Source organism: Delphinapterus leucas, chromosome 20, assembly GCF_059928025.1.
Source record: "Delphinapterus leucas isolate spDelLeu-1000000601 "Yukka" chromosome 20, BTC_Dleu_Yukka2, whole genome shotgun sequence".
Classification (NCBI taxonomy): domain Eukaryota; kingdom Metazoa; phylum Chordata; class Mammalia; order Artiodactyla; family Monodontidae; genus Delphinapterus; species Delphinapterus leucas.
In genome coordinates, this window is record NC_143148.1 from 2,073,695 (window position 1) to 2,095,327 (window position 21,633).

General features: G+C 43.9%; 1 protein-coding gene across 4 annotated transcripts; it reads right to left on the reverse strand.

Moving 5' to 3' along the window:
- Positions 1 to 8,653: 8,653 nt before the first annotated feature.
- On the reverse strand, positions 8,654 to 18,277 carry LOC111170008 (uncharacterized). 4 transcript variants are annotated; one of them, XM_022564794.3, is made up of 5 exons: positions 18,000 to 18,276; positions 15,903 to 15,941; positions 14,171 to 14,375; positions 13,966 to 14,092; positions 8,654 to 12,628 (listed from the first exon to the last, which is right to left on the reverse strand). In XM_022564794.3, the coding sequence occupies exons 4-5, from the start codon at positions 13,997 to 13,999 to the stop codon at positions 11,250 to 11,252; spliced, it is 1,413 nt and encodes a 470-aa protein (XP_022420502.2). In that variant the 5' UTR covers positions 14,000 to 14,092; positions 14,171 to 14,375; positions 15,903 to 15,941; positions 18,000 to 18,276; the 3' UTR covers positions 8,654 to 11,249. The 4 variants fall into 4 exon arrangements, with proteins under 4 accessions (XP_022420502.2, XP_022420500.2, XP_089758114.1 ...); XM_022564792.3 differs by lacking the exon at positions 14,171 to 14,375 and having other exon boundaries at positions 18,000 to 18,277; XM_089901988.1 differs by lacking the exon at positions 14,171 to 14,375 and having other exon boundaries at positions 15,903 to 18,277.
- Between the last annotated feature and the right edge of the window lie 3,356 nt (positions 18,278 to 21,633).

A 21,633-nucleotide genomic window follows, 5' to 3' on the forward strand; every position in this document is an offset into this window, starting at 1 on the left:
ATTCCATTGTATAGATATACCACATTTGTTTTTTATCTATTCACCTGTTAGTGGATGTTTGGGTTGTTTCCAATTTTTGGCTGTTACAGATAAAGCTCCAATGAAGATTTGTGTATAAGGTATTACTGAATAACATTCCATTGTATGGCTATACCACAGTTTGTTTATCCATTCACTGACTGAGGGACATCTTGATTGCTTCCGAGTTTTGGCACTTATCAATAAACCTGCATTATGTGTGGGTATAAGTTTTCAGTTTGTTTGGGTTCAAGCCAAGGAGCATGATTTACTGGGTCATATAGTAAGAGTATGTTTAGTTTTGTAAGAAACTCTCTTCCAAAGTGGCTGTCATTCTGCACTCCCAACAGCAGTGGGTGAGTGTTCCTGTTGCTCCATATCCTCATCAGCATTTGATGTCAGTGTTTTGGACTTTTGCCATTCACATAGGTGTGTAGTAATAGTATATTGTTGTTGCTTTCACTTGCAGTTCCCTAATAATATATGATGAATATCTTCATATTCTTCTTTTTTTTTAATAAGCTTTTGATGGCTAGCTTTTTTTTTTTTTTTTTGGCTGCATCAGGTCTTAGTTGCAGCACGTGGGATCCTTTGTGGTGGCGTGCACGTTCTTCATTGTGGTGCATAGGCTTCTCTCTAGTTGTGGTGTGTGGGTTTTCTCTGTCTAGTTGTGGCATGCGGGATCCAGGGTGCATGGGCTCTGTAGTTTGCAGCACACGGGCTCTCTCGTTGAGGTGTGTGAGCTCAGTTGTGGTGTGCGGGCTTAGTTGCCCCGTGGCATGTGGGATCTTAGTTCCCCGACCAGGGATCGAACCCATGTCCCCTGCATTGGAAGGCAGATTCTTTATCACTGGACCACCAGGGAAGTCCCTCTTCATATTCTTTTAACAGTGTCTTGCAGAGCAGAAATTTTAAATTTTAGTCAAGTCCAGATTACTAAGTTTTTCTTTCATGGATTGTGTTTTTGGTGTTGCATCTAAAAAGTGATTGCTAAACCCAAGGTAACTTACATTGTCTCCTATGTTATCTTCGAGGTGTTTTATAGTTTTGAGAAAATATTTGTAAAAGGTATAAGATGTGTGTCTGGATCACTTTTTTTTTGGCTGTGCTGCACAGTTTGCAGGATCTTAGTTCCCCTACCAGGTATCAAACCCATGCCCCCTGCAGTGGAAATGGAGCCCTAACCACTGGACCACCAGGGAATTCCCTAGGCCACTTTTTTATTGTTTCTTTATTTATTTTATAAACAGGATACATAATTTATTACCTATTTTACTATCTCTTAGCATTTTTTTAAAATTAATTAATTTTATTTTGTCTCACTGGGTCCTCACTGTGGCGTACGGGCTTCTCTAGTTGCAGTGCGCAGGCACACTTCCGGTATGTGGGATCTTAGTTCCCCTACCGGAGCCCCTGCATTGGGAGCATGGAGTCTTTTTTCTTTTTTTTTAAATAAATGTATTTATTTATTTATATTTTTGTCTTCATTAGGTCTTCAGTGCTGCGTGCAGGCTTTCTCTAGTTGTGGCTAGCGGGGGCTACTCTTCATTGCGGTGTGGGGGCTTCTCATTGTGGTGGTTTCTCTTGTTGTGGAGCATAGGCTGTAGGTGCACCAGCTTCAGTAGCTGTGGCACACAGGCTCAGTAGTTATGGCTCATGGGCTCTAGAATGCAGGCTCAGTAGTTATGGCACACGGGCTTAGTTGCACCATGGCATGTGGGATCTTCTTGGACCAGGGCTTGACCCCATGTCCCCTGCATTGGCAGGCGGATTCTTAACCACTGTGCCACCAGGGAAGTCCCTGGGAACGTGGCGTCTTAACCACTGGACCACCAGGGAAGTCCCTGGATCACTTTTTAAAGCCCATTTGTTGAAAAGACTTCTTTCTCCATTCCTTTTCCTTTGTTCCCTTTTCAAAAACCACTTGAATGTATTTGTGTTTGTCTATTTCTACACTCTCCATTCCAGTTTTTTCCATTTATTGAGATAATAATCGTGTGGCTGTGTGAGGGGGTCTTATTGTCTTTTATTTTACTATATGGTTTATTCCATTAATTGATATTCAGATGTTAAGCCAACCTTGCATTTCCTGGGACAAATCCCCCAGATCACGTTGTATAATCCTTTGTGTATGTTGCCAAGACAGCTTTCTGATATTTTGTTAATGTATTTTATATCTATATAGATGAGTGATAATGGCTTTGTAGATTTGGGGATTTTTAAAAAATATTTAATTATTTATTTGGTTGCACCAGGTCTTAGTTGCGACAGGCAGGCTCCTTAGTTGCAGCTCGCGGGCTCCTTAGTTGTGGCATGTGAACTCTTAGTTGTGGCATGCATGTGAGATCTAGTTCCCTGACCAGGGATCGAACCTGGGCTCCCTGCATTGGGGGTGTGGAGTCTTAACCACTGCACCACCAGGGGAGTTCCTACATCAATTTTTATATGTAGCATTTTTATCTTCATCTAGTTCAAAATATTTATGTTTTTTAAATTTCCCTTGTAATTTCTCCTTTTACCCATAGGATAATTAGCAGTGTGTAGTTTAGTAAGTCTTTTTCTATTAAATTTACAGGGATGGTATCACAGAGCAGGAGGAATGCTTGTGATTTTTCAGTCAATGGTCCAAGTGTTACTGTTGAAATGGGGAAAATCTGTGAGTTATTTGAAATAACTTGGTTTTTCTTCATAAGATGGGAGACGCTTTTTTCCAGTTTCTCTTCCATTGACAGTATTTACAAGTGTCCTTTTCAATAGGTGGTTGGTTGGGATGTGGGCCCCATAGTCCCTGCTGACCTGCAAGGACACATGTTTTCTTCAGATCCTGTCTTGTAAATATGAGCTGCCAGGTTTTGTAGTTCAAAAGGGACTAATTATTCTTTTTTTTAATTATTATTTATTTACTTTATTTTTGGCTGCATCAGGTCTTCAGTTGTGGCATGCATGGGATCTTCATTGAGGCGCACGGGCTCAGTAATTTTGGCACGCGGGATCTTAGTTCCCTGACCAGGGATCGAACCCGCATCCCCTGCCTTGTACGGCGGATTCTTTACCACTGGAACACCAGGGATGTCCCGGGGCTAATTATTCCAAGTTCTATTTTTGAATTAGGTCTCCACGTTCACATTTAACACCATTGGTAAAATGACATGAAACAGCTGCTCTTACCATCAGCACCTCTGTGACTACCAACTGTTGAAATTAGGAATTTTTTCTAGTCTGTCTGAAAATCTCCTATAGTTTAAAAATATTTTTGTTTTAATGATTAAATTACTATACAGTCGATTTTTCCTGGTCATGGACCACCAGACCAGAGACTCATAAATCATAGGCATCCTTATTCCTGAAACTATGATTATGAAATGTCACCAGATGATTAACCCCAGCTTCTTTGTTCCTCCCCTCTAAAACCCCACAACTCAAAGACCCAATTGCAGTGGGTGTCAGACTTGTCTCCCACTCCCTTGATTGGTGCCCTGCAACAAACTCTTACTTTGCTGCAAACACTCAATGTCAGTTTGGCTTTTGCTCAGTTACAGTAGGGGGTTTGAGCAAAAGGGAAAGAGTAGGGGGAGAGGTGCTAAGGAGAGAGATCAGAAGGATAAGGGGGTGGGAGCACTGGATGTGGGAGGCTACTGCAGGACAAAGAGAGGGTGGATTTACAGGGGAATGAGTCTACTTTGTTCCTGCTGAAGTTTGTCGACTTGCTCATTAGTTTTGGCCAAAAAATCTTTTAGTGATGTAACTTTTTAAACTTTTTTTTTTCATGTGTATTTATTTTTGGCTGTGTTGGGTCTTCGTTTCTGTGCGAGGGCTTTCTCCAGTTGTGGCAAGCAGGGGCCACTCTTCATCGCGGTGTGCAGACCTCTCACTATCGCGGCCTCTCATTGTGGAGCACAAGCTCCAGACGCGCAGGCTCAGTAGTTGTGGCTCACGGGCCCATTTGCTCTGCGGCATGTGGGATCTTCCTGGACCAGGGCTCGAACCCGTGTCCCCTGCATTGGCAGGCAGATTCTCAACCACTGCACCACCAGAGAAGCCCTAGTGATGTAACTTTTATTTCAGAATTTAATTTGGAGTCCTCTGCATACTAAGAAAAAATACTATCCATTGGGCCTGAGAACTCTTATTTCCTTTATTTTCAAAGGTGTCTTTCAAATTAACCCTTTTGTTCAAATCAAGTGTCCCCCAGAGTGGCCATTGAAGACCCAAATCATCCTTAGGATAGTTATGCTATTCAGAAACACAGGCACACAGGACTTCCCTGTGTGGTCCAGACAGCCCAGGAAAAAAAACCCAAAAAACAAAACACATAACTCAAAGGACATCAAAAACGGTATGAAAAGGAATGGCGTGATCCACCAAGTATCTCAAACAACAGGGAACTAACAATAAAATCCAGGTGTCAAACTGAGAACGAAAAGCCACGAAACTCAACACAGCAGAGTTTAGACCTACTGCTGACTCACCATGTCTTCACGGACTCAAGTTGACCTTGAGCAGCAAGGCACAAGGGACATCTGTGGGTACTGCAGCTGGTGGAAGGCTGGGGTCTGCGGTGACAGGCAGTGCAGAGAGTATCTCAGTGGGACTTCCACAATAAACATAATAGGTTGTAACATAGCTTCTACAGTGGATATATCCAGTTTATCTTGTTCCTTTTGTCCACTGAACGTTGATTAGTGAGACACAGGCTCAACAGTAGTGTGAGCTGGAGGACTGATGATACTCAGTGTGGAAGCTCCTTACAACTTCTCTTATTACTATTTTACCTTCTTAATCTGAATTTGTCTTAAAAATTATTTTTTCACTTGCTTTGACACTAGTTGAGGAAATCATACATCTCTCATGCTTAACAGTTAGTAACCTGTCCATCATTTTCAATTTTGAATGAACAACTGCGTATCATACAAAGACCTCGGAGAGGACTTTTACCACATTTAGTGAATATCCACTCTTCAGGAAATTCATCACAAAATTTACATTTGCATTTTCCATTTTTGTATTCAGTATATGCAAAATATAGATAACAGCAAGTTCAGCAAGAATAGAAAATATTGCCTTTTCAATCTCACGTGTGTATCAGTTTGTCACAAGTCCAAACTCATAACTAAATTTTAACAGGTTGAACCGTTGAAAGGTTTGCAAACTTGTGAACTAACAGTGAATTGAACTTGGTATCTGATTCAACAACAAAAAAAGGAAACTTCTGTTTGCCTGCCTGTAAGGGAGAGTTCTAATTGTCAGGCAGTCACCTCAAAAAAAGCCAGAGCAGGTCTCATATGAGCTTTTGGGAAGTCTGGCATTCAGGAATCGGCAGACTTTCAGAAACAGGCATATTTAAGGATTGAAACCTATCCATAAAGGAGAGCGAATTATCACATGTCATTTCCTGCCAAGATAGCTTGTGGCCTTCTAACCTTCGAAGCCTGGGTACGAAGGGGGCATCCTACTCGAGAGACAAAGGTTTGGGATTCCATGATCCCATCTCCTTGATGGGAACTGATTTATCAAGTAACCTGAAATTGCAGCAACAGTGAATGCACAGAGAGTTGAAATCATCTCTGAAAAATACTTGAAATGAATATTACAGAAAGTTATTAACAGTGATTATGTAGTTACTCAATTAAATTAGGAAAAATAGTTCTAGAGGGCTTCCCTGGTGGTGCAGTGGTTAAGAATCCGCCTGCCAATGCAGGGGACACGGGTTCGAGCCCTGGTCCAGGAAGATCCCACATGCTGCAGAGCAACTAAGCCCGTGCACCACAACTACTGAGCCTGTGCTCTACAGCCCCTGAGCCACAACTACTGAGCCCGTGTGCCATAACTACTGAAGCCTGTGCACCTAGAGCCGGTGCTCTGCAACAAGAGAAGCCACGACAATGAGAAGCCCGCGCAGTGCAATGAAGAGTAACCCCCACTCACTGCAACTAGAGAAAGCCCGCGCACAGCAACGAGACCCAACACAGCCATAAATAAATAAATAAATAAATAAATAAATAACTGAATACATATCAAAATGTGGAGTAAGAAATATGTGTTGGTCACTGGATGGGACACCATCACTGGCTCTATGACTGAAGTCCACGCCTATAGCCCGTGCTCCACAACAAGAAGCCACCACAATGAGAAGCCCGTGCACCACAATGAAGAGTAGCTTGCTGCAACTAGAGAAAACCCACGAGTAGCAATAAAGACCCAAGCAGCCAAAAAAAAATAGTTCTAGAGAAACATATCTGTTACAGGTGAAAGAAAGTTAAAGAAAGTTAAGCTCAGTAGCTACAGTTTATTACAGTGAAAGGATACAGATTAAAAGCAGTAAAGGAAGATGGCGCTATAGGACAGAGTCCAAGTGGGACCACATTGCCAGGTTCCAGTTGGCCCCTCGCTTAAGTCTCACAGCATCAATTTGTGACAGCACACATGGAGTACTGCTAACCAGGGAACCTCACACAAGCCTTGGTGTTGTCCAGGGTTCTTTTGGAGTATCTGTCACACACAGGGACACCTGTGTGGCTGACCTTACTCTCTAGCTTCTCCAAATGTCAAACTGATACAGAGACCTAAGGCCCCCCCCACCATAAATCACAGTATTAGCATAAACTGCCTAGCACAAACCAAGGACCAGGTAAATAAAGACACTTTTATAAGTGAATGTATCAAGAGCTTGGAGATTGTCTCGCAGGAGTTGGGCAAGTAAGTGCCACACATTTCTTTGGAATGAATAGACTGGACAACTCAGGCCTGTGATGTCATCCTTTACACAGGTCAAGTGAAAATACTCAAAACTTGTCCCTTCGGAATTCTTTTACATTTTATCCTAATCTATGTTCTCAATGTTATTTATGGGTATCTGTATAATGGAAACAGACTGTAATGGTGTGCTACTTCACATCTTCCCAAGTCCACGCTGGGTGACCTTGAAACCATGCCCCATAGGGTTAACAGAAGCTGGTGAGTAACAGAAATCCTTGAGTTTGTCTTACAGAACCACAGATAATGGAACAGCTTGTCAAAACCCCTCTGCTTGTAAACTGCCTTCACTGATTAAGCTTGTTTTAGCTTTTCTCTCTCTTTAGTTGCATATGCTCCAAGCTTCATATGGCCTAAGTAATATCACAAGACTCCCTAACGACCCCTGTAAATAACACCTCTGATGTATGGGTCACTATAGTAAAGGGAGCCCCAGTTGTTTTTGTTTTTGTTTTTGGCTGTCTTGGGTCTTTGTTTCTGCATGCGGGCTTTCTCTACTTGTGGCGAGCGGGGGCTACTCATCGTTGTGGTGCACCAGCTTCTCATTGCAGTGGCTTCTCATTGCAGAGCACGGGCTCTAGGCGCGTGGGCTTAATTGCTCCACGTCGTGTGGGATCCTCCCGGACCAGGGCTTGAACCCGTGTTCCCTGCATTGGCAGGCAGATTCTTTTTGTGGTACGTGGGCCTTTCACTGTTGTGGCCTCTCCCGTTGCGGAGCACAGGCTCTGGACGCGCAGGCTCAGCGGCCATAGCTCACGGGCCCAGCCTCTCCGTGGCATGTGGGATCTTCCCGGACCGGGGCACGAACCCGTGTCCCCTGCATCGGCAGGCGGACTCTCAACCACTGCGCCACAAGGGAAGCCCGGCAAGCGGATTCTTAACCACTGTGCCACCAGGGAAGTCCCCCCAGTTGTTTTTTTAGGAACTTAAGAGTCAGCTCTTACACACTTTGAGCTAGTTAAGACTGATTGTAACTACCAACCCGTAAAATTTGGCCTGCACAAGTGTTCAGTGAATGACCTTTGGACATCAGATGGCCAAAAACTCCACCCTCAGATCATGCAAAGTGACTATTTCTGAACATGCATCCCATGAAGAAGCATGTAATGCAGATACATCCACACACACCAATCACCTTACCTTTTCTCACACCCTATCACCTTTCCCCACACCTAAGACCACCTTGTGTCTTTATCCCATAAATAACTCAAGGACCCCAACTCCAGGGAGGTGGATCTCAGGCTTGCTCTCCTGTCTCCTCCCTTGGCTGCCCTGTGAATGAATTTTTTCTCTCCCGCAAGCCTTGGTGTCTCAGTGTTTGGCTTGTGCACCTCTGGAAATGCTACCTGGTTTGGTAACAACCTCATGTTCACAGCTTGAAATTGCCACAGTTGGAGTATTTGTACCAGGGAAATTGGCAAACACTACAACCAAGGGTCGATTCATTGTTTTATTACTTGTCTAGACTTAAGAAAGTAACGGGGCTTCCCTGGTGGTGCAGTGGTTGAGAATCTGCATGCCAATGCAGGGGACACTGGTTCAAGCTCTGGTCCGGGAAGATGCCACATGCCACAGAACAACTAAGCCCATGTGCCACAACTACTGAGCCTGTGCTCTAGAGGCCATGAGCTACAACTACTGAAGCCTGCATGCCTAGAACCTGTGCTCCGCAGCGAGAGAAGCCACCGCAATAAGAAGCTTGCGCACCGCAACGAAGAGCAGCCCCCGCTCGCCGCAACTAGAGAAAGCCCGCTCCCACCAACGAAGATTCAACCCAGCCAAAAATCAATTAAAAAAAAAAAAGTAATGGAGAATAAGTTAATGGGGACTGTACACTGGGAATAGCACAAACATTCCACCCAGCAAAGTAACTTCAGAAAACTCAAGTTCTAACACATTTCTTTTATTGTCTTCTTAGTTATTATAAAAAGGGAAATATCAGCCAACATTCACTACCAGTTGGAAAATAACTACTGTGAACATCTAAGATACACAGCTGGCAAATGAGCACATTAAAAATGTTCAACATGATGAACCATTAGGGAAATGTCATCAGACCACAGTAAGATAACTCTACACACTTTTAAAACAGGTTAATATTTAATACATTTAATATAACAACCAAGTACAGGTGAAGGATATAGGGGAACTTGAATGCTCCCATACAATTGATGGGAATGCAAAAGGGTACAGTCATTCACTTTAGAAGATGAAACCATATATTCATATAAAGGATTTTATGTACATTCATAATAAGATTATCTGTGATAGCCAAACCAAAAACAAACCACAAAACCCCATCATTTAACAGATGAATGGATAAACAATCAAAGGGTGGTATATCCAAACAGTGTATTTTTCAGGAATTAAAGCAATAAACTATTATGTAATTCCCTAGTGGTCAAGTGGTTAGGACTCTGTGCTTTCAACGCTCAGGGCCTGGGTTCAGTTCCTGGTCAGGGAACTAAGATCCCACAAGCCTTGCGGCATGGCAAAAAGAAAAAACAACAGAACTATTCACATCAGCAACTTGGATGATTCTCAAGATAATTATGCACCATGAAAGAAAAAGGCAAATACAAAAGTAAACACATTAAGATTCCAATGATATTAAACCTCTAGAAAACATTAACTAATTGAATGTGAAAGAAAGTCAACAGTAGTTGCCTGGGAGCCCATGGAGAGATGTAAAGGTAGATATGGAACTGATGGATGTTTGTTATTATAATGATGGTTGTGATTTTAGACATACTAAAACTTACCAAGCTGTACATTTTAAGTATATTCAGTTGAGTGCCTACCAACGGTATAGCTCGATTAAATTTTAATAAAAATTGGCTTCACATAAAAATCTGAATCTCCTTTTTGGAAAAGTAGAACTCTGGAAACCAACACATTAACTCCATCACCTTTTCTTGTCTCATGGGAGGGACTGTCACAGTAGCAATAAAGACACCTGTCTTTATAACAATGAAAGGTGTTTCTACTTGAGTTATCCAGGACCTCTTCCCGAGTCATAAAAATAACATGCCAGGATTACATGATTTTCCCCTTCTTCATTTTTTCTTTTCACTGCAGCAACGGCCTTGAGATAAACAATTTGGAGATGCTGTGGGATCCTAAAACCTTTACAGTATTCAGTCTGACACTGACTTGGACCTCAGGAGAAGAGAAACAGCCCTGTACCTCCTAAGGATTTCTGCAAAAACTTTATCCTTTATGGCCATAATCCTGGTACATTTGTGAATGCAACTTTATTTTTTATTTTCCTAAGGACCCCAAATTACAGCAATTTGTCTTTTTATCAGAGTACAGTTGCTTTATTGGATGCAGCTTTAGAAAAGGCTCATCCCTACTTGTTTGCTTGTCTTTCACTTCCTACTAATTCCCTGAGTGTTTCTGTACCAAATATGGTTCCCACCTAATGTCTGTAATCTAACGCTCAGCAACACCAGCCTACCACGTTGTGGACATTATGGCTCATGGCTGTTTTCCAGCTGGACTTAGAGAACTTCTTCTCTTGAACAGTACTGGGGGTATGATGTGACATCTTCTGTGAAAAAGAGAACAACTCGTGCTGCTCCAAAAAACACTGGTGGGGCTTCCCTGGTGGCACAGTGGTTGAGAGTCTGCCTGCTGATGCAGGGGACACGGGTTCGTGCCCCAGTCCGGGAAGATCCCACATGCTGCAGAGCGGCTGGGCCCGTGAGCCATGGCCGCTGAGCCTGCGCGTCCGGAGCCTGTGCTCTGCAATGGGAGAGGCCACAACAGTGAGAGGCCCGCGTATGACACAAAAACAAACAAAAGAAAAAACACTGGTGGTTCTCACAACTCTCCTCATCTAAGGGTGATGTAAGGACCCACCAAAAATTCTGATATCCAGGTCACAACATTATTCCCACAAAGCCCTGCAGGAGGCCTTGGACAGCAATGCAAATTAGACACAAACTGCAATGAAAACTATTCTCTGCCATGATACTATCCCCACTGAGGTATACAAAATTCCCAAACAGGTGACATAGAGCTAGAAAAATCCATCCGGAGTATGACATGAAATAATGCCACTGAAAAAGGTAACCCTCTGTAAGCCACCAGCAGAACCCAGACTGGGTCACCTTGGTCAAAGCTGGTTAAGTCCATGGCCTAGTCAGTTAGACACAATAGAATGGTAACACCCAAGTGCTCAGGCTACTCATGCTTCCCTCCACAGGATGCAAGAGCACAGAGGTCTACCTACCCTGATTACACTGAGGCGACTGCCACTTGGTAGAGGTAAGATGATTTTTACCACAGAAACTAACACTGACGTTAGTCTGGCAAGGGCCCTGCACAGGTTAGAAAGTAGAGTGTAGCTCCTTAAAAGCTTCCTATGAACCTGGTACTCACAGGCAATCTACACACTAGGGCTGTTCAGATGTATGGCATTCAACTTCCAGTTGATGACTCCCTCACAGAGCCTATTCAGTATGATGTATTAACTAAGGAGACAGCTCATTCACTGCTCTCATCTCATTTGAAGGCCTTTCTCCAGTATGAACTTTCTGGTGACGAATGAGGTTAGACCTTCGGCTGAAAGCTTTCCTACATTCGCTGCACTCAAAGCGTCTGTCTGGGCTGTGAAGTTTCTGGTGCTCAGTCAGAGCAGACCTTTGACTGAAGACTTTTCCACATTTGCTACACTCAAGAGGCCTCCCTGTAGTGTGAACTTTTCGGTGTTGAGTAAGTTGGGTGTTTTGGCTAAAGAATTCTCCACATTCAGTGCACTCATATGGTCTTTCTCCACTGTGAATTCTCTGGTGTTGAGTGAGGCCAAAGCTTTGGCTAAAAAGTTTCCCACATTCAATGCATTTATAAGGCCTTGCTCCAGTGTGAACTCTCTGGTGCTTAATGAGAGTAGAGCTTTGGCTAAAAAGTTTCCCACATTCACTGCATTCATATGGCCGTTCACCAGTGTGGATTCTCTGATGTTTAATGAGGCTGGGACTTTGGTTAAAGAATTTCCCACATTCACTGCACTCATAAGGCCTTGTGCCTGTGTGAACTCGCCGGTGTTTAATTAGGTTGGAGTTGGACGTAAAGAATTTTCCACATTCATTGCATTTATAAGGCCGTGATCCAGTGTGAATTCTCTGATGTTCACTGAGGCTGGAGCTTTGGCTAAAGAATTTCCCACATTCACTACACTCATAAGGCCTTTCTCCAGTGTGAATTCGCTGGTGCCGAACAAGTGTGGGTTTGTTGCTAAAAGCTTTCCCACATTCCCTGCACTCATAAGGCCTTTCTCCAGTGTGGACTCTCTGGTGCTGAATAAGTATGTGTTTATAGCTGAAGGTTTTCCCACATTCACTGCATTCATAAGGCCTCTCTCCAGTGTGGACTCTCTGGTGCTGAGCAAGCCTGTACTTGCGGCAGAAGGCTTTACCACATTCACTGCACTTATAGTGCCTTTGTTCATTGTGAAAGGCTTCCACACATTCAGCGTCCTTTTGTGGAGTGACCTGGTGCTGGAGAAGGCTAGAGCTACCAAGGAAATTCTTCCCAGCCTCCTGGCATGTGGAAGACTTCTTGGATGCATGGACTGTGTGGCTGTTCATAAAGGCCTTACCCACATCTCTTCTAAAGAGTTTCTTTCCACTGTGCTGGTGAAATTTCACACCTGACCCACACAGTTTCTGGCCAGGGTTTGTTCCGAGGTCCTCAGCTAAATGCAAACCACCTTCTAAGTCTGGGCTACACCTCTCCCAGGGATAGGCCTCCTGGGTGGACAGGTTTGTCTTTGAAGTATTTATTCGTGGCACTTCTACAAAAACATTCTGCTCAGAAGGTGTCTCCTTGACCTTTGCTCCATGCCAACAACCTGAAAGCACAGACATATGTATGAACTTCATGTAGATTTTGGTAGAAGGAGGCAGCCCCATCACAAATATCAAATATGTGTCTGACATACCGAGGAAATAATCCATGGGACTGTTTTCAGGACAAGGGAGCTGGGGGCAGGTAAAGAAAGTGCAGCTGTGCAGGACTGTGCCTCTCCACGTCACAGAACAGGGAGGACTCGCCAGGCAAAAGGCACAAGGATGGGGTGGAGCACACGGAGGAGCTGGGGTCCACAACTCACTCCTCCAGGAACGGTTTTCACCAGGGCCTTGGTTGCTGGGGACACATGTGTGCTGTATGGAAAGCTGTGTCCAGGCCCAGGAAAATCCGATTGTCACTGAGTAGCTGGTGTTCAAGGACTATTTTGAGGATAGGTGCAGAACTCATGACACGTTAAGTGTAGGCCAATACTGAAAAGCACAGAGGAGTGAGGATGGAGAGGACCAATGCGGAATGGAAGACAGAGAAGTGAGGGATAATCCTGGGTTCGAAGTCAGAGTAGATATGACAGAAGAAGTAAAGTGTCAAGAATGGGTAGGAAAGATAGAAGTGTGGTACACAGTCACTGTCCTTGACACCAAAACTGTGCTGGGCACAGGACATGTTCCTGATATGACTTGACTCCAACCATAATATCACATCCTTCCCCTGATGCCAATCACCAGACCCAGGTTCACTTTGAGCCCCTCATGTTGTGCCTGGAGTCATGTCCACTCTGTCAAGTACCCAGGGTTCTCCTCTCAGCTTCACTTGGACAACATGCGACCTAGAAAATACAAGTCCTAAGGGAAAGACAGGACAGGTGAGCGGTCAGCACTGGCCCACAAGGGCAATCAATTCCAAAACAATCTCAGGAAAGAAAAACAGTATCACATATTGAATCTTTGAGGAGAATATCACAGCAACAGCCAGGTGGACCCCACAAAAAGTGACCATGTCGGGTGCGAGCAATTCCTGGTGCTGTCAGGCCCCAGGAAATGACAGCCAGAAAAGGGCAGAACCTGGAGTACAGAGGTGGCATGGGTCTACAGTCAACTTAGCAGGGAGTGGCTGAGACTAATGAAACCCACTGAACTAATTCCAAGTCATCTGACACAGAAAACCTTCACTGAAAAAACTTCAGAGCACTTGGCATTAGGTCTACTTGTGAAAGGAGGTCATATACACACTCAGCCTTAGCACCGACAGCACAGATGACAGGGAAGCAGTAATAGAGATGTGCACACTGTCTAGCTGTGAAAAAACAGACTTGCCTTTGGAAAAAAGGAGAAAGGCAGAGGCCTGCCCAGGATGCTGGGATAGGTGTGAGAGCCTTACCCAATGATGCAACAAGTGCAAAGGTCTCCAGCATGACATCGTGGTACAGGAATCTCTGGGCCTCATCAAGAAGCCTCCATTCCTCCTGGGAAAAGTACACAGCCACGTCCTCAAAGGTCACAGAGCCCTGTGATGACAGGGACAGATGTTTCCATAAGCAGCCTCTCTCCCCAGGACCCCGTAAGTACCCCTAACCCATACTCACTCTGGGTTCATCATCCTCCCCAGCTCCCTAACTCAGAGGGCACTGGTACCGAATAACTCTTCGTGCTTCCTTGAGCACTAGGTACAACTCTCAGCAGCAACAGGCAGGTGGACAGATAGATGCCATCTAAGCTGTGGACCTGGTATGCAGGGCCCCCTCCCTCTCTTGCGCGACAACAGCCTGAGAGTCCCCAGGATCACGTTACCTAGACACAAACAAACTTGGGCTCATCGTCCTCTCAAACTCCTTGTATGAGGGCCCTGGGGCAACGTGGTCACACACCTTCCCCACATGCAAATTACTCACTGGCTAACTCCTCATACATCTGATCCCCATCACCACCACCCGGCCCACAAAATTGGCATGTCTCCTGCCTCCTCACATATCCCCTGCACATGGCACCAGAAAGTGCCTGCCCATGCAACAGGATCCCACCATACCCCATCTCTCCACTGGTGGTTCCCCAGCCCTGTTCTGAAGGCTTCCCCACCAGGCCTTGTTCCTGACTTTAACCTCAGTCAAAACATGTAGATCTAAATACCCCTGGTCTGGTTCCACTTCTGTATTCCTCACTATGTCTCTTCACCAATTAGAACCTTTAAACACCCATTTAAAATCCACACCCACTTGACACACCTAAGGTAAACTCATCTGACACTGTAACAGAAACTCCCCAAGTTCCACCACAAAAGCCTGGTGAGTGCATAGGAAGTCAGCAGCCTGACTTCACTATCACTTCACCTCCATTTCTGCTTTCCCTTTGCATCAATTTCACAGCCACTCTCCCATGAAAACCTGGGCCACCTGCTGGACTTTCACCACCCCCTTCTGTGCCACTGATGATCAGTCCTGTTCCTTGAATGTCTTTGTGACACCCACAGCCCCCCTTTCCTCCCTTGTCCCCTAATGCATCCTGAACCCTCCCCAGCACTCTAGATCTGCATGTTCAGCTGTCCACTTGTCTCCTATACTTGGGAGTCACTGAAACAGCTGAAACTCAACATGGCCAAAACCCAAATCCTAATACTCTCGCTAAAAAGGACTCCTACCACTGACTTCTGCATCTCAGTTTGATGGTACTTCCACACTCCCAGATGCAAAGGGAAAAAACTCTGGAGTCATCTGTGATCCCTCTACCTTAGAAAATCTGGTCAGCCCCTACTTTAAAAGCAAATCCAGAAGCCAAGTGTTTCTCCTACCTCCACATCCACCCACCCTGTCCAGCCACAACCAATGCTTATCTGGATGACTGCAACAGCCTCCTTGATAATCTCCTTGTCTTCCTCTCCCCCAGTCTGTTCTGCACTCTGCACCCAGGGGTAGCCTTTTAAATCCTAAGTAAGATCATTTTTCTCCTCTGTTCCAAATATACCATGGCTGCTATCACTCTCAGAACAGACTTCTGAGAGTACCATTCTAGGTGCAACTTCTCAAAGTACCACTGTAGGCCTGACTCCGGCCCCCTTGCTCTCCATCCTCACCAGACATTAATAGAGACCTAGAAGTCCTAGAACACTCCCATCTCACTCTCATCCCCAAGCATTTGTACATACTAACCCCTGTACCTAAGACAACCTTCACATCTCAGTCCACTGGCTGCCAAAAATGGGTGTCTGTCCATATAACCTCTGGTCTGGACTTAGAAACCTGGGCTTACGGTTTCTCTAGGGTCTTGAGATACCAAGGCCAGGAAGGGTGGCAGCAAAAGAGTTCCAGGACACCTGACACTCACCAGTGCAGTGTCCATAAGTGGTTCTGCTGAGTGTGGAACCTGCGGGAAGAGCAGGGCCATGTAACTTTAATTCCCATCAGCAACATAGACGAAAAAGAAGATTAATGAGTGAACCGTTTAATACTGAAGTCAAAGATAAATGCTCAAGGGAAAAATAAAGCATGTAAAAGAGGGCAGAAAATGTTATAGAGTTGTGCCATAAAGTCACATGGATAACTTGAGAAAAGGCTTCCCAGAAGTGGGACAAAAAGGTGAAAATCCTCTCTGTCAGAGTCATGCCTGGTGTGTTTGAGCAGCACCCACGAGGATGGTGTGACTGGGGCCCAGTGAGCCAGAAGTATAAGGGATCGTGTTGGTGAGGAAGTGGTGTTGGCAGGTCATATAGCACTATTAAAGCCCTGAGCAACAAATATCAAAATTTAGTCTCATTTTATGTACAGGTCTGTTTCTTACACTTCCAGACACTTCCATTTGTTTCCCTTTTTCTATCTGTTTGTCCCTTGCCTATATCATATTTTTCTCTTCCCATAGCTTGTAGCTGGCCCTAACAGGTGGCCAGGAGTTCTTATACTTCCTTTTCAAATTTTACTCTGTTTATATTAAAAATTATTGTTTTATATAAAATTCCAGCTTACATAATCCATAGATTAAATTCTGATTTGAAATTACTATAACATTGTATAGTATAATTTAAGAATATGTACTTTTAATACTTATCCATATTCTTTGGTGTTAAATTTTCCATAAATATTCAGATTATCTGTAATTTCCTACCTGCTTTTCTCTCTGGTGGAAGAGAACAGAACCACCATTTTTCTGACTATGCATTCAAAATGAATCTCTGATAAAGGGGATGTTCCTAGAATCAGTAAAAGTGCTTGGCCTCCAGCAGTTGGGGATAACTGGACCTCATTTTGGACTCTTTAAACTTAAGAGAAAGGAAATAAGATATAGGACCTGGCCTCTATTCCATCCTCATAGACATGGAAATATCTTCTTGAGCTCTTAATATCCTGCTAGGGTTTCGAAGCATTATGACTTTTTATCCTTACAATGATTCTTTTCAGCCCTCTTAAAACAAGTATTTTAACAAAATATTTTAATCATTTTCTCTTACAAGATCACCAGAGGAAAATTATTTAACAGTAAAATAAATATTAGTGGAAGAGCACAATCTCTTAAAACACGAAAACCCTCTGTGTGTGTGCAGACTGTAAAAAAGTAAGTTTATGTAAGGCATAAGTGTGTGTCAAAATATAATTATGAAATAGTTTAAGTATAATTTTCATTCAGAGAACTAAGTTAAAATTAGTAACACAGAGCAAAACAAGATGAGTAAGTGGAAACGTTAATTTAAATACAATAAAAATTTTAACATATAAACTAGACAGATGTGTGCTTTATATACTCCAGAACACATTCCAAGTATGGCTACAGTACTAGTGCTTGTAGATACAGAAAGCAAACCGGAGAAAAAAACAAACAAACAAAACCCAAACAAAAAGCCATAGGCAAAAAAAAGCCTTCAACAGGAAAACGTACAGACATTTTACTCATGTATTCATATCTACAGAATACTACACAAAAAGGAAAATAGATACCCTGCATGAAAAACATGCGTAAGGTCACACCATATTGTGCAAATGAAGAAAAACACATCATAATACTTATATGATTTCATTAATTAAGTTTTAAAACAAGCGACCGGAACTAAACTACAGCCATCGAATATTTTCTACATAGTTGGCAAAACTATCAAGAAAAGCAAGGAAACGCTTACTTTAAACAACAGACAATACTTTAACTTTTGAGGGATGGGTATAATTGTTTTGAAGGACCCCACTGGCGGCTTCTGGGATCGCATTTTTTGACCTCAGCGCTTAACAGATACTAATTTTAGAGCTGCTTCATTCAACTGTATGTATAAGTTCTGTGCAATTTTTCTCCACGCAGGTCATTATTTTAAAATTCGGAAAACCAAGGTTTGGGGGCACGAATGAATATAAACATAGGACACGCGTAAGAAAAAATTGGTAAGGTCAGAAACAGTGCAGAATGAGAAGAGTTGGGGGAGGGCCCTGAGGGCGCAGCATTTACCTGAATCGGACCCATCAGCGCTGCCGCCGCCAAGGGAGTCTGTGTGCGAAGGTGGGGCCTGGGCACTGCAGCCCCCGTCCCGGCCCCGCAACAGAGTCAGGCTGGATGGCGCCCACGCCGAGCCTTAGACCCGCCTCAGAGCTGCCTCAGAGCAGCGGGCACAGCAGCTTCCTGGTTCCTTGATCTCGGGCTGGACCAGCGTCCTCAACCTCACCACCAGTGAACAGATCCATGTTTACAAGATGTCGCCTATCCACGCCGGAAGGCCCGCCCAAACGCCGTCCTCCAGAACGGAAGTGCCTCTTCCCGAGTCTTCATTGGTCCAGTGCCCCTGACGCGCGGCGCAGTGCTTTCAGGGTAATGTAGTTCACAACGCTCCCGTCCCCGGCAAGAGGCGGTGACCCCCAACCTCCAGAGAAATGTTCCGCCTCACCCGGAGGGTTGCTGGGAAGTACAAAGGCTGTGAGCACGGGGCGGGGTTTCACGTTTCTTAAAGGGGACGCACCCAGATTTCCTTGAACTGTAGTCTGTGCTGATCACAGAGAGGTACAGTGACAATAATATTTCAGATGTTCCCCCAACCGGCAAAACCAAATGGGCACATGATACCGGGTTTTCGCTCAGACACAAAGTTCATCCATGCTGAGCTGGAGTCCAATAAACATTGTCTTGTTGATCTTCCAGTACATGTAAGCTGAAGCTTTAGACTCCATTTATGAGCCTCACTGTGTTAGGTCAGTGTCAAGAAAGTAAAGACTTCAGACAGGGCCATGCCGGGCAAGACAGAGGAGGGATGTGGGGCAGCCAGAAGCAGGTGGACCAGGCGCTGTGTCTCTGATTCCATCACAAAAAAACGTAAAGCCTGTGACACTGTCCCATTCAGGGACCGACACATATTTCTTGCTCCACATTTTAATATGTATTCAGTTCTTCTCTAGAAGCTAAGATCTACCTATCTGAAAAGGAAGAGGGACTTACCATATGCAACTTTCTGTCTGGAGAGTGACTCATAGTTTATTTGGAAAGGGAGCATCTGAACCCAGAGATAAAGGATTGGATTACATGATCTCCTTTCCTTGCTGGGGAGTCAATATAATTTCACCTGCAAGTGCAGTGAAAATACATGGAGAGTTGAGCTTATCTCAGGAAAATATTTGTGAAATGTTGAAATTGCTGAAATCAATCATTATTTAGTTATTCAAAAGTGGTGACCAAAATAGCTCTTGACCATGTGAAAGAGGTTAGGATCTCAGTGAAGACTGAAGGAACACTGAAGTCTGAGAATGAGGGAATGAAGCTGAGCGCGTAGGTACACAAGAAACTTGACTAATCTGTGGATAAAGCTCTCCAAGTTGTGATTTATTATTTATTTATTTAAATCATTTTTTAGTATACCAAACAATGCCAGCTTGAAGGGTGACATAGACAGAGCAGATATCTTTGCCAGAATGCTAAAAACAAACAGGGCATCTGTGCCATCATATTTATACCCTCCTTAACAAGCACTCATTAAGTGCCTACTCCATTCCAAGCACTATTTTGGCTGCATGGGACCCATCAAGATCCAAAGAGACAAATATCCCTGCCCTCATGAGTCTGACTTTCTGGTCAAAGGAGATGGACAGTAAAAATTAATGACAACATAGTCTATTGCATAATACTATTATGTGTTATGAGTGTTAACCAAAATTTCGGAAACGAATACCTGATTGAAGTTAAGACGCATTTATTTGGGGCTTGTTAGGACTGCAGCCTGGGAGACACAGTTTTGAGAAGCACTAAAATTGTGGTCCCCTGGACTACAAAATGGAGGAAGGTTATAAAGGCAAAAAACAGAAGGTCACAGTTAGTTCCATAAATTTTTTATGAAGAATTATATTTGGAGCTGTCATGAGGTAAGGGTGCTTGTAAAGCAAGGATTGATTGGAGTTGGAAATGTCTGCGTAGTTACAAGGGGGACTCTTGAAACCGCAAGGCTGTAGGTAGCAGACATTTTTAAAATGTCTAATGTCTGCTATCAAACTGAACTTGGGTCTACTAGCCCGCTGTGCAGCAAAGCTAATCTACTAACACTGGGTTGTGGTGAAGGAAAGTACAGTGTTAATTGCAGGGTATCAAGCAAGGAGAACAAGCAGCTGTAGCTCAAAAGACCCAAACTTCCTGATAGATTTTAGGGACGGGCATTTAGAGGGTTGAGGGATGCAGCTCGTGGACCTTCTTCTGATTGGTTTGTGTTGAGGTAAGAGGGTGATGTTTCTGGAATATAATGGTTGTGGTCAGCATCCTCCACCTGGGTGGGGGTCTAAGTTTCTGCAAAACAGCTCAAGTATATGTGTCAGGTTATGTGTGTGTGAAGGTACCATGTCACTCATTAGACATCAGAGAATTCATACTGGAGAAAGGTCTTATGAGTGTTTTGATGTAGGAAATTCTTTCGTTGCAGCTCCACACTCATGAGACATTGGACAAATCCCACTAGAGAAAGACCTTATTAGTGCAGCTAATGTGAGAAATTTTTGTAGTAAAACGCCAGATTTGTTACACACCAGCAAGTTCATGTTGATACAAGGCATTATAAGAACAGCGAATATGGGGGACTTCCCTGGTGGTGCAGTGGTTAAGAATTCGCCTGCCAATGCAGGGGACACGGGTTCTATCCCTGGTCCAGGAAGATCCCACATACATCGGAGCAACTGAGCCCGCGTGCCACAAGTACTGAAGTCCGTGCTCCTAGAGCTGGTGCTCTGCAACAAGAGAAGCCACCTCAATGAGAAGCCTGTGCACTACAAAGAAGAGTAACCCCTGCTCGAAGCAACTAGAGAAAGCCCGCGTATAGCAACAAAGACTGAACGCAGCCAAAAAAAAAAGAGCAGCAAATATGGGAACTTCTTTACATATGATTCTGGCCTCATTAAACATTGTTGAATTTACACTGGAGAAATGCCTTCTGAGTGCAGTGAATGTTGGAAAGTCTATAGCCAAAACTCTCATTCATTTGGCTCCAAAAAATTCACACCAGAGAGAGAACTTATGAAGGAAGCAAATGGGGAAAGGACTTCAGCCAAAAGTCTGCTCTGAATGGCATTGTGAAGTACATATTATGTACTTTGGGGTTTTTTTTCCTTCTTACTGTGTTAAAACACATACATAAAACTTGCTATCTTATGTATTGCATATTATTTATATTTTTTAAAGTGATTTTTTACAATTTATTATTTTTTTATTTATTTATTTTTGGCTGCATTGGGTCTTCGTTGCTGCACGTGGGCTTTCTCTAGTTGCAGTGAGCAGGGGCTACTCTTCGTTGCACTGCACGGGTTTCTCACTGCGGTGACTTCTGTTGTGGAGCATGGGCTCTAGGCACACGGGCTTCAGTAGTTGTGGCACACGGGCTTAATTGCTGTGTGGCATGTGGAATCTTCCCAGACCAGGGATCGAACCCGTGTCCCCTGCATTGGCAGGTGGATTCTTAACCACTGCGCCACCAGAGAAGTCCCCAGTTTGTGTCTTTTTGTGAATACCTTACTTCAGTTATAATAATCTCAAGATTAATCTATCATGTGTCATGTTTCAGAATTCCCTTCCTTTTTAAGGCTGAATAATACTCCATTGTATGCATATACTACATCCTCAT

Coding starts and splice junctions, on each gene's coding strand:
- LOC111170008 (XM_089901988.1), bottom strand. CDS start 15,962: ATGGCCCTGCTCTTCCCGCAGGTTCCACACTCAGCAGAACCACTTATG. Junction 14,093..15,902: donor CACTTATGGACACTGCACTG/GTGAGTGTCAGG, acceptor CTGTCATCACAG/GGCTCTGTGACCTTTGAGGA. Junction 12,629..13,965: donor TGCACTTGTTGCATCATTGG/GTAAGGCTCTCA, acceptor CTGTGCTTTCAG/GTTGTTGGCATGGAGCAAAG.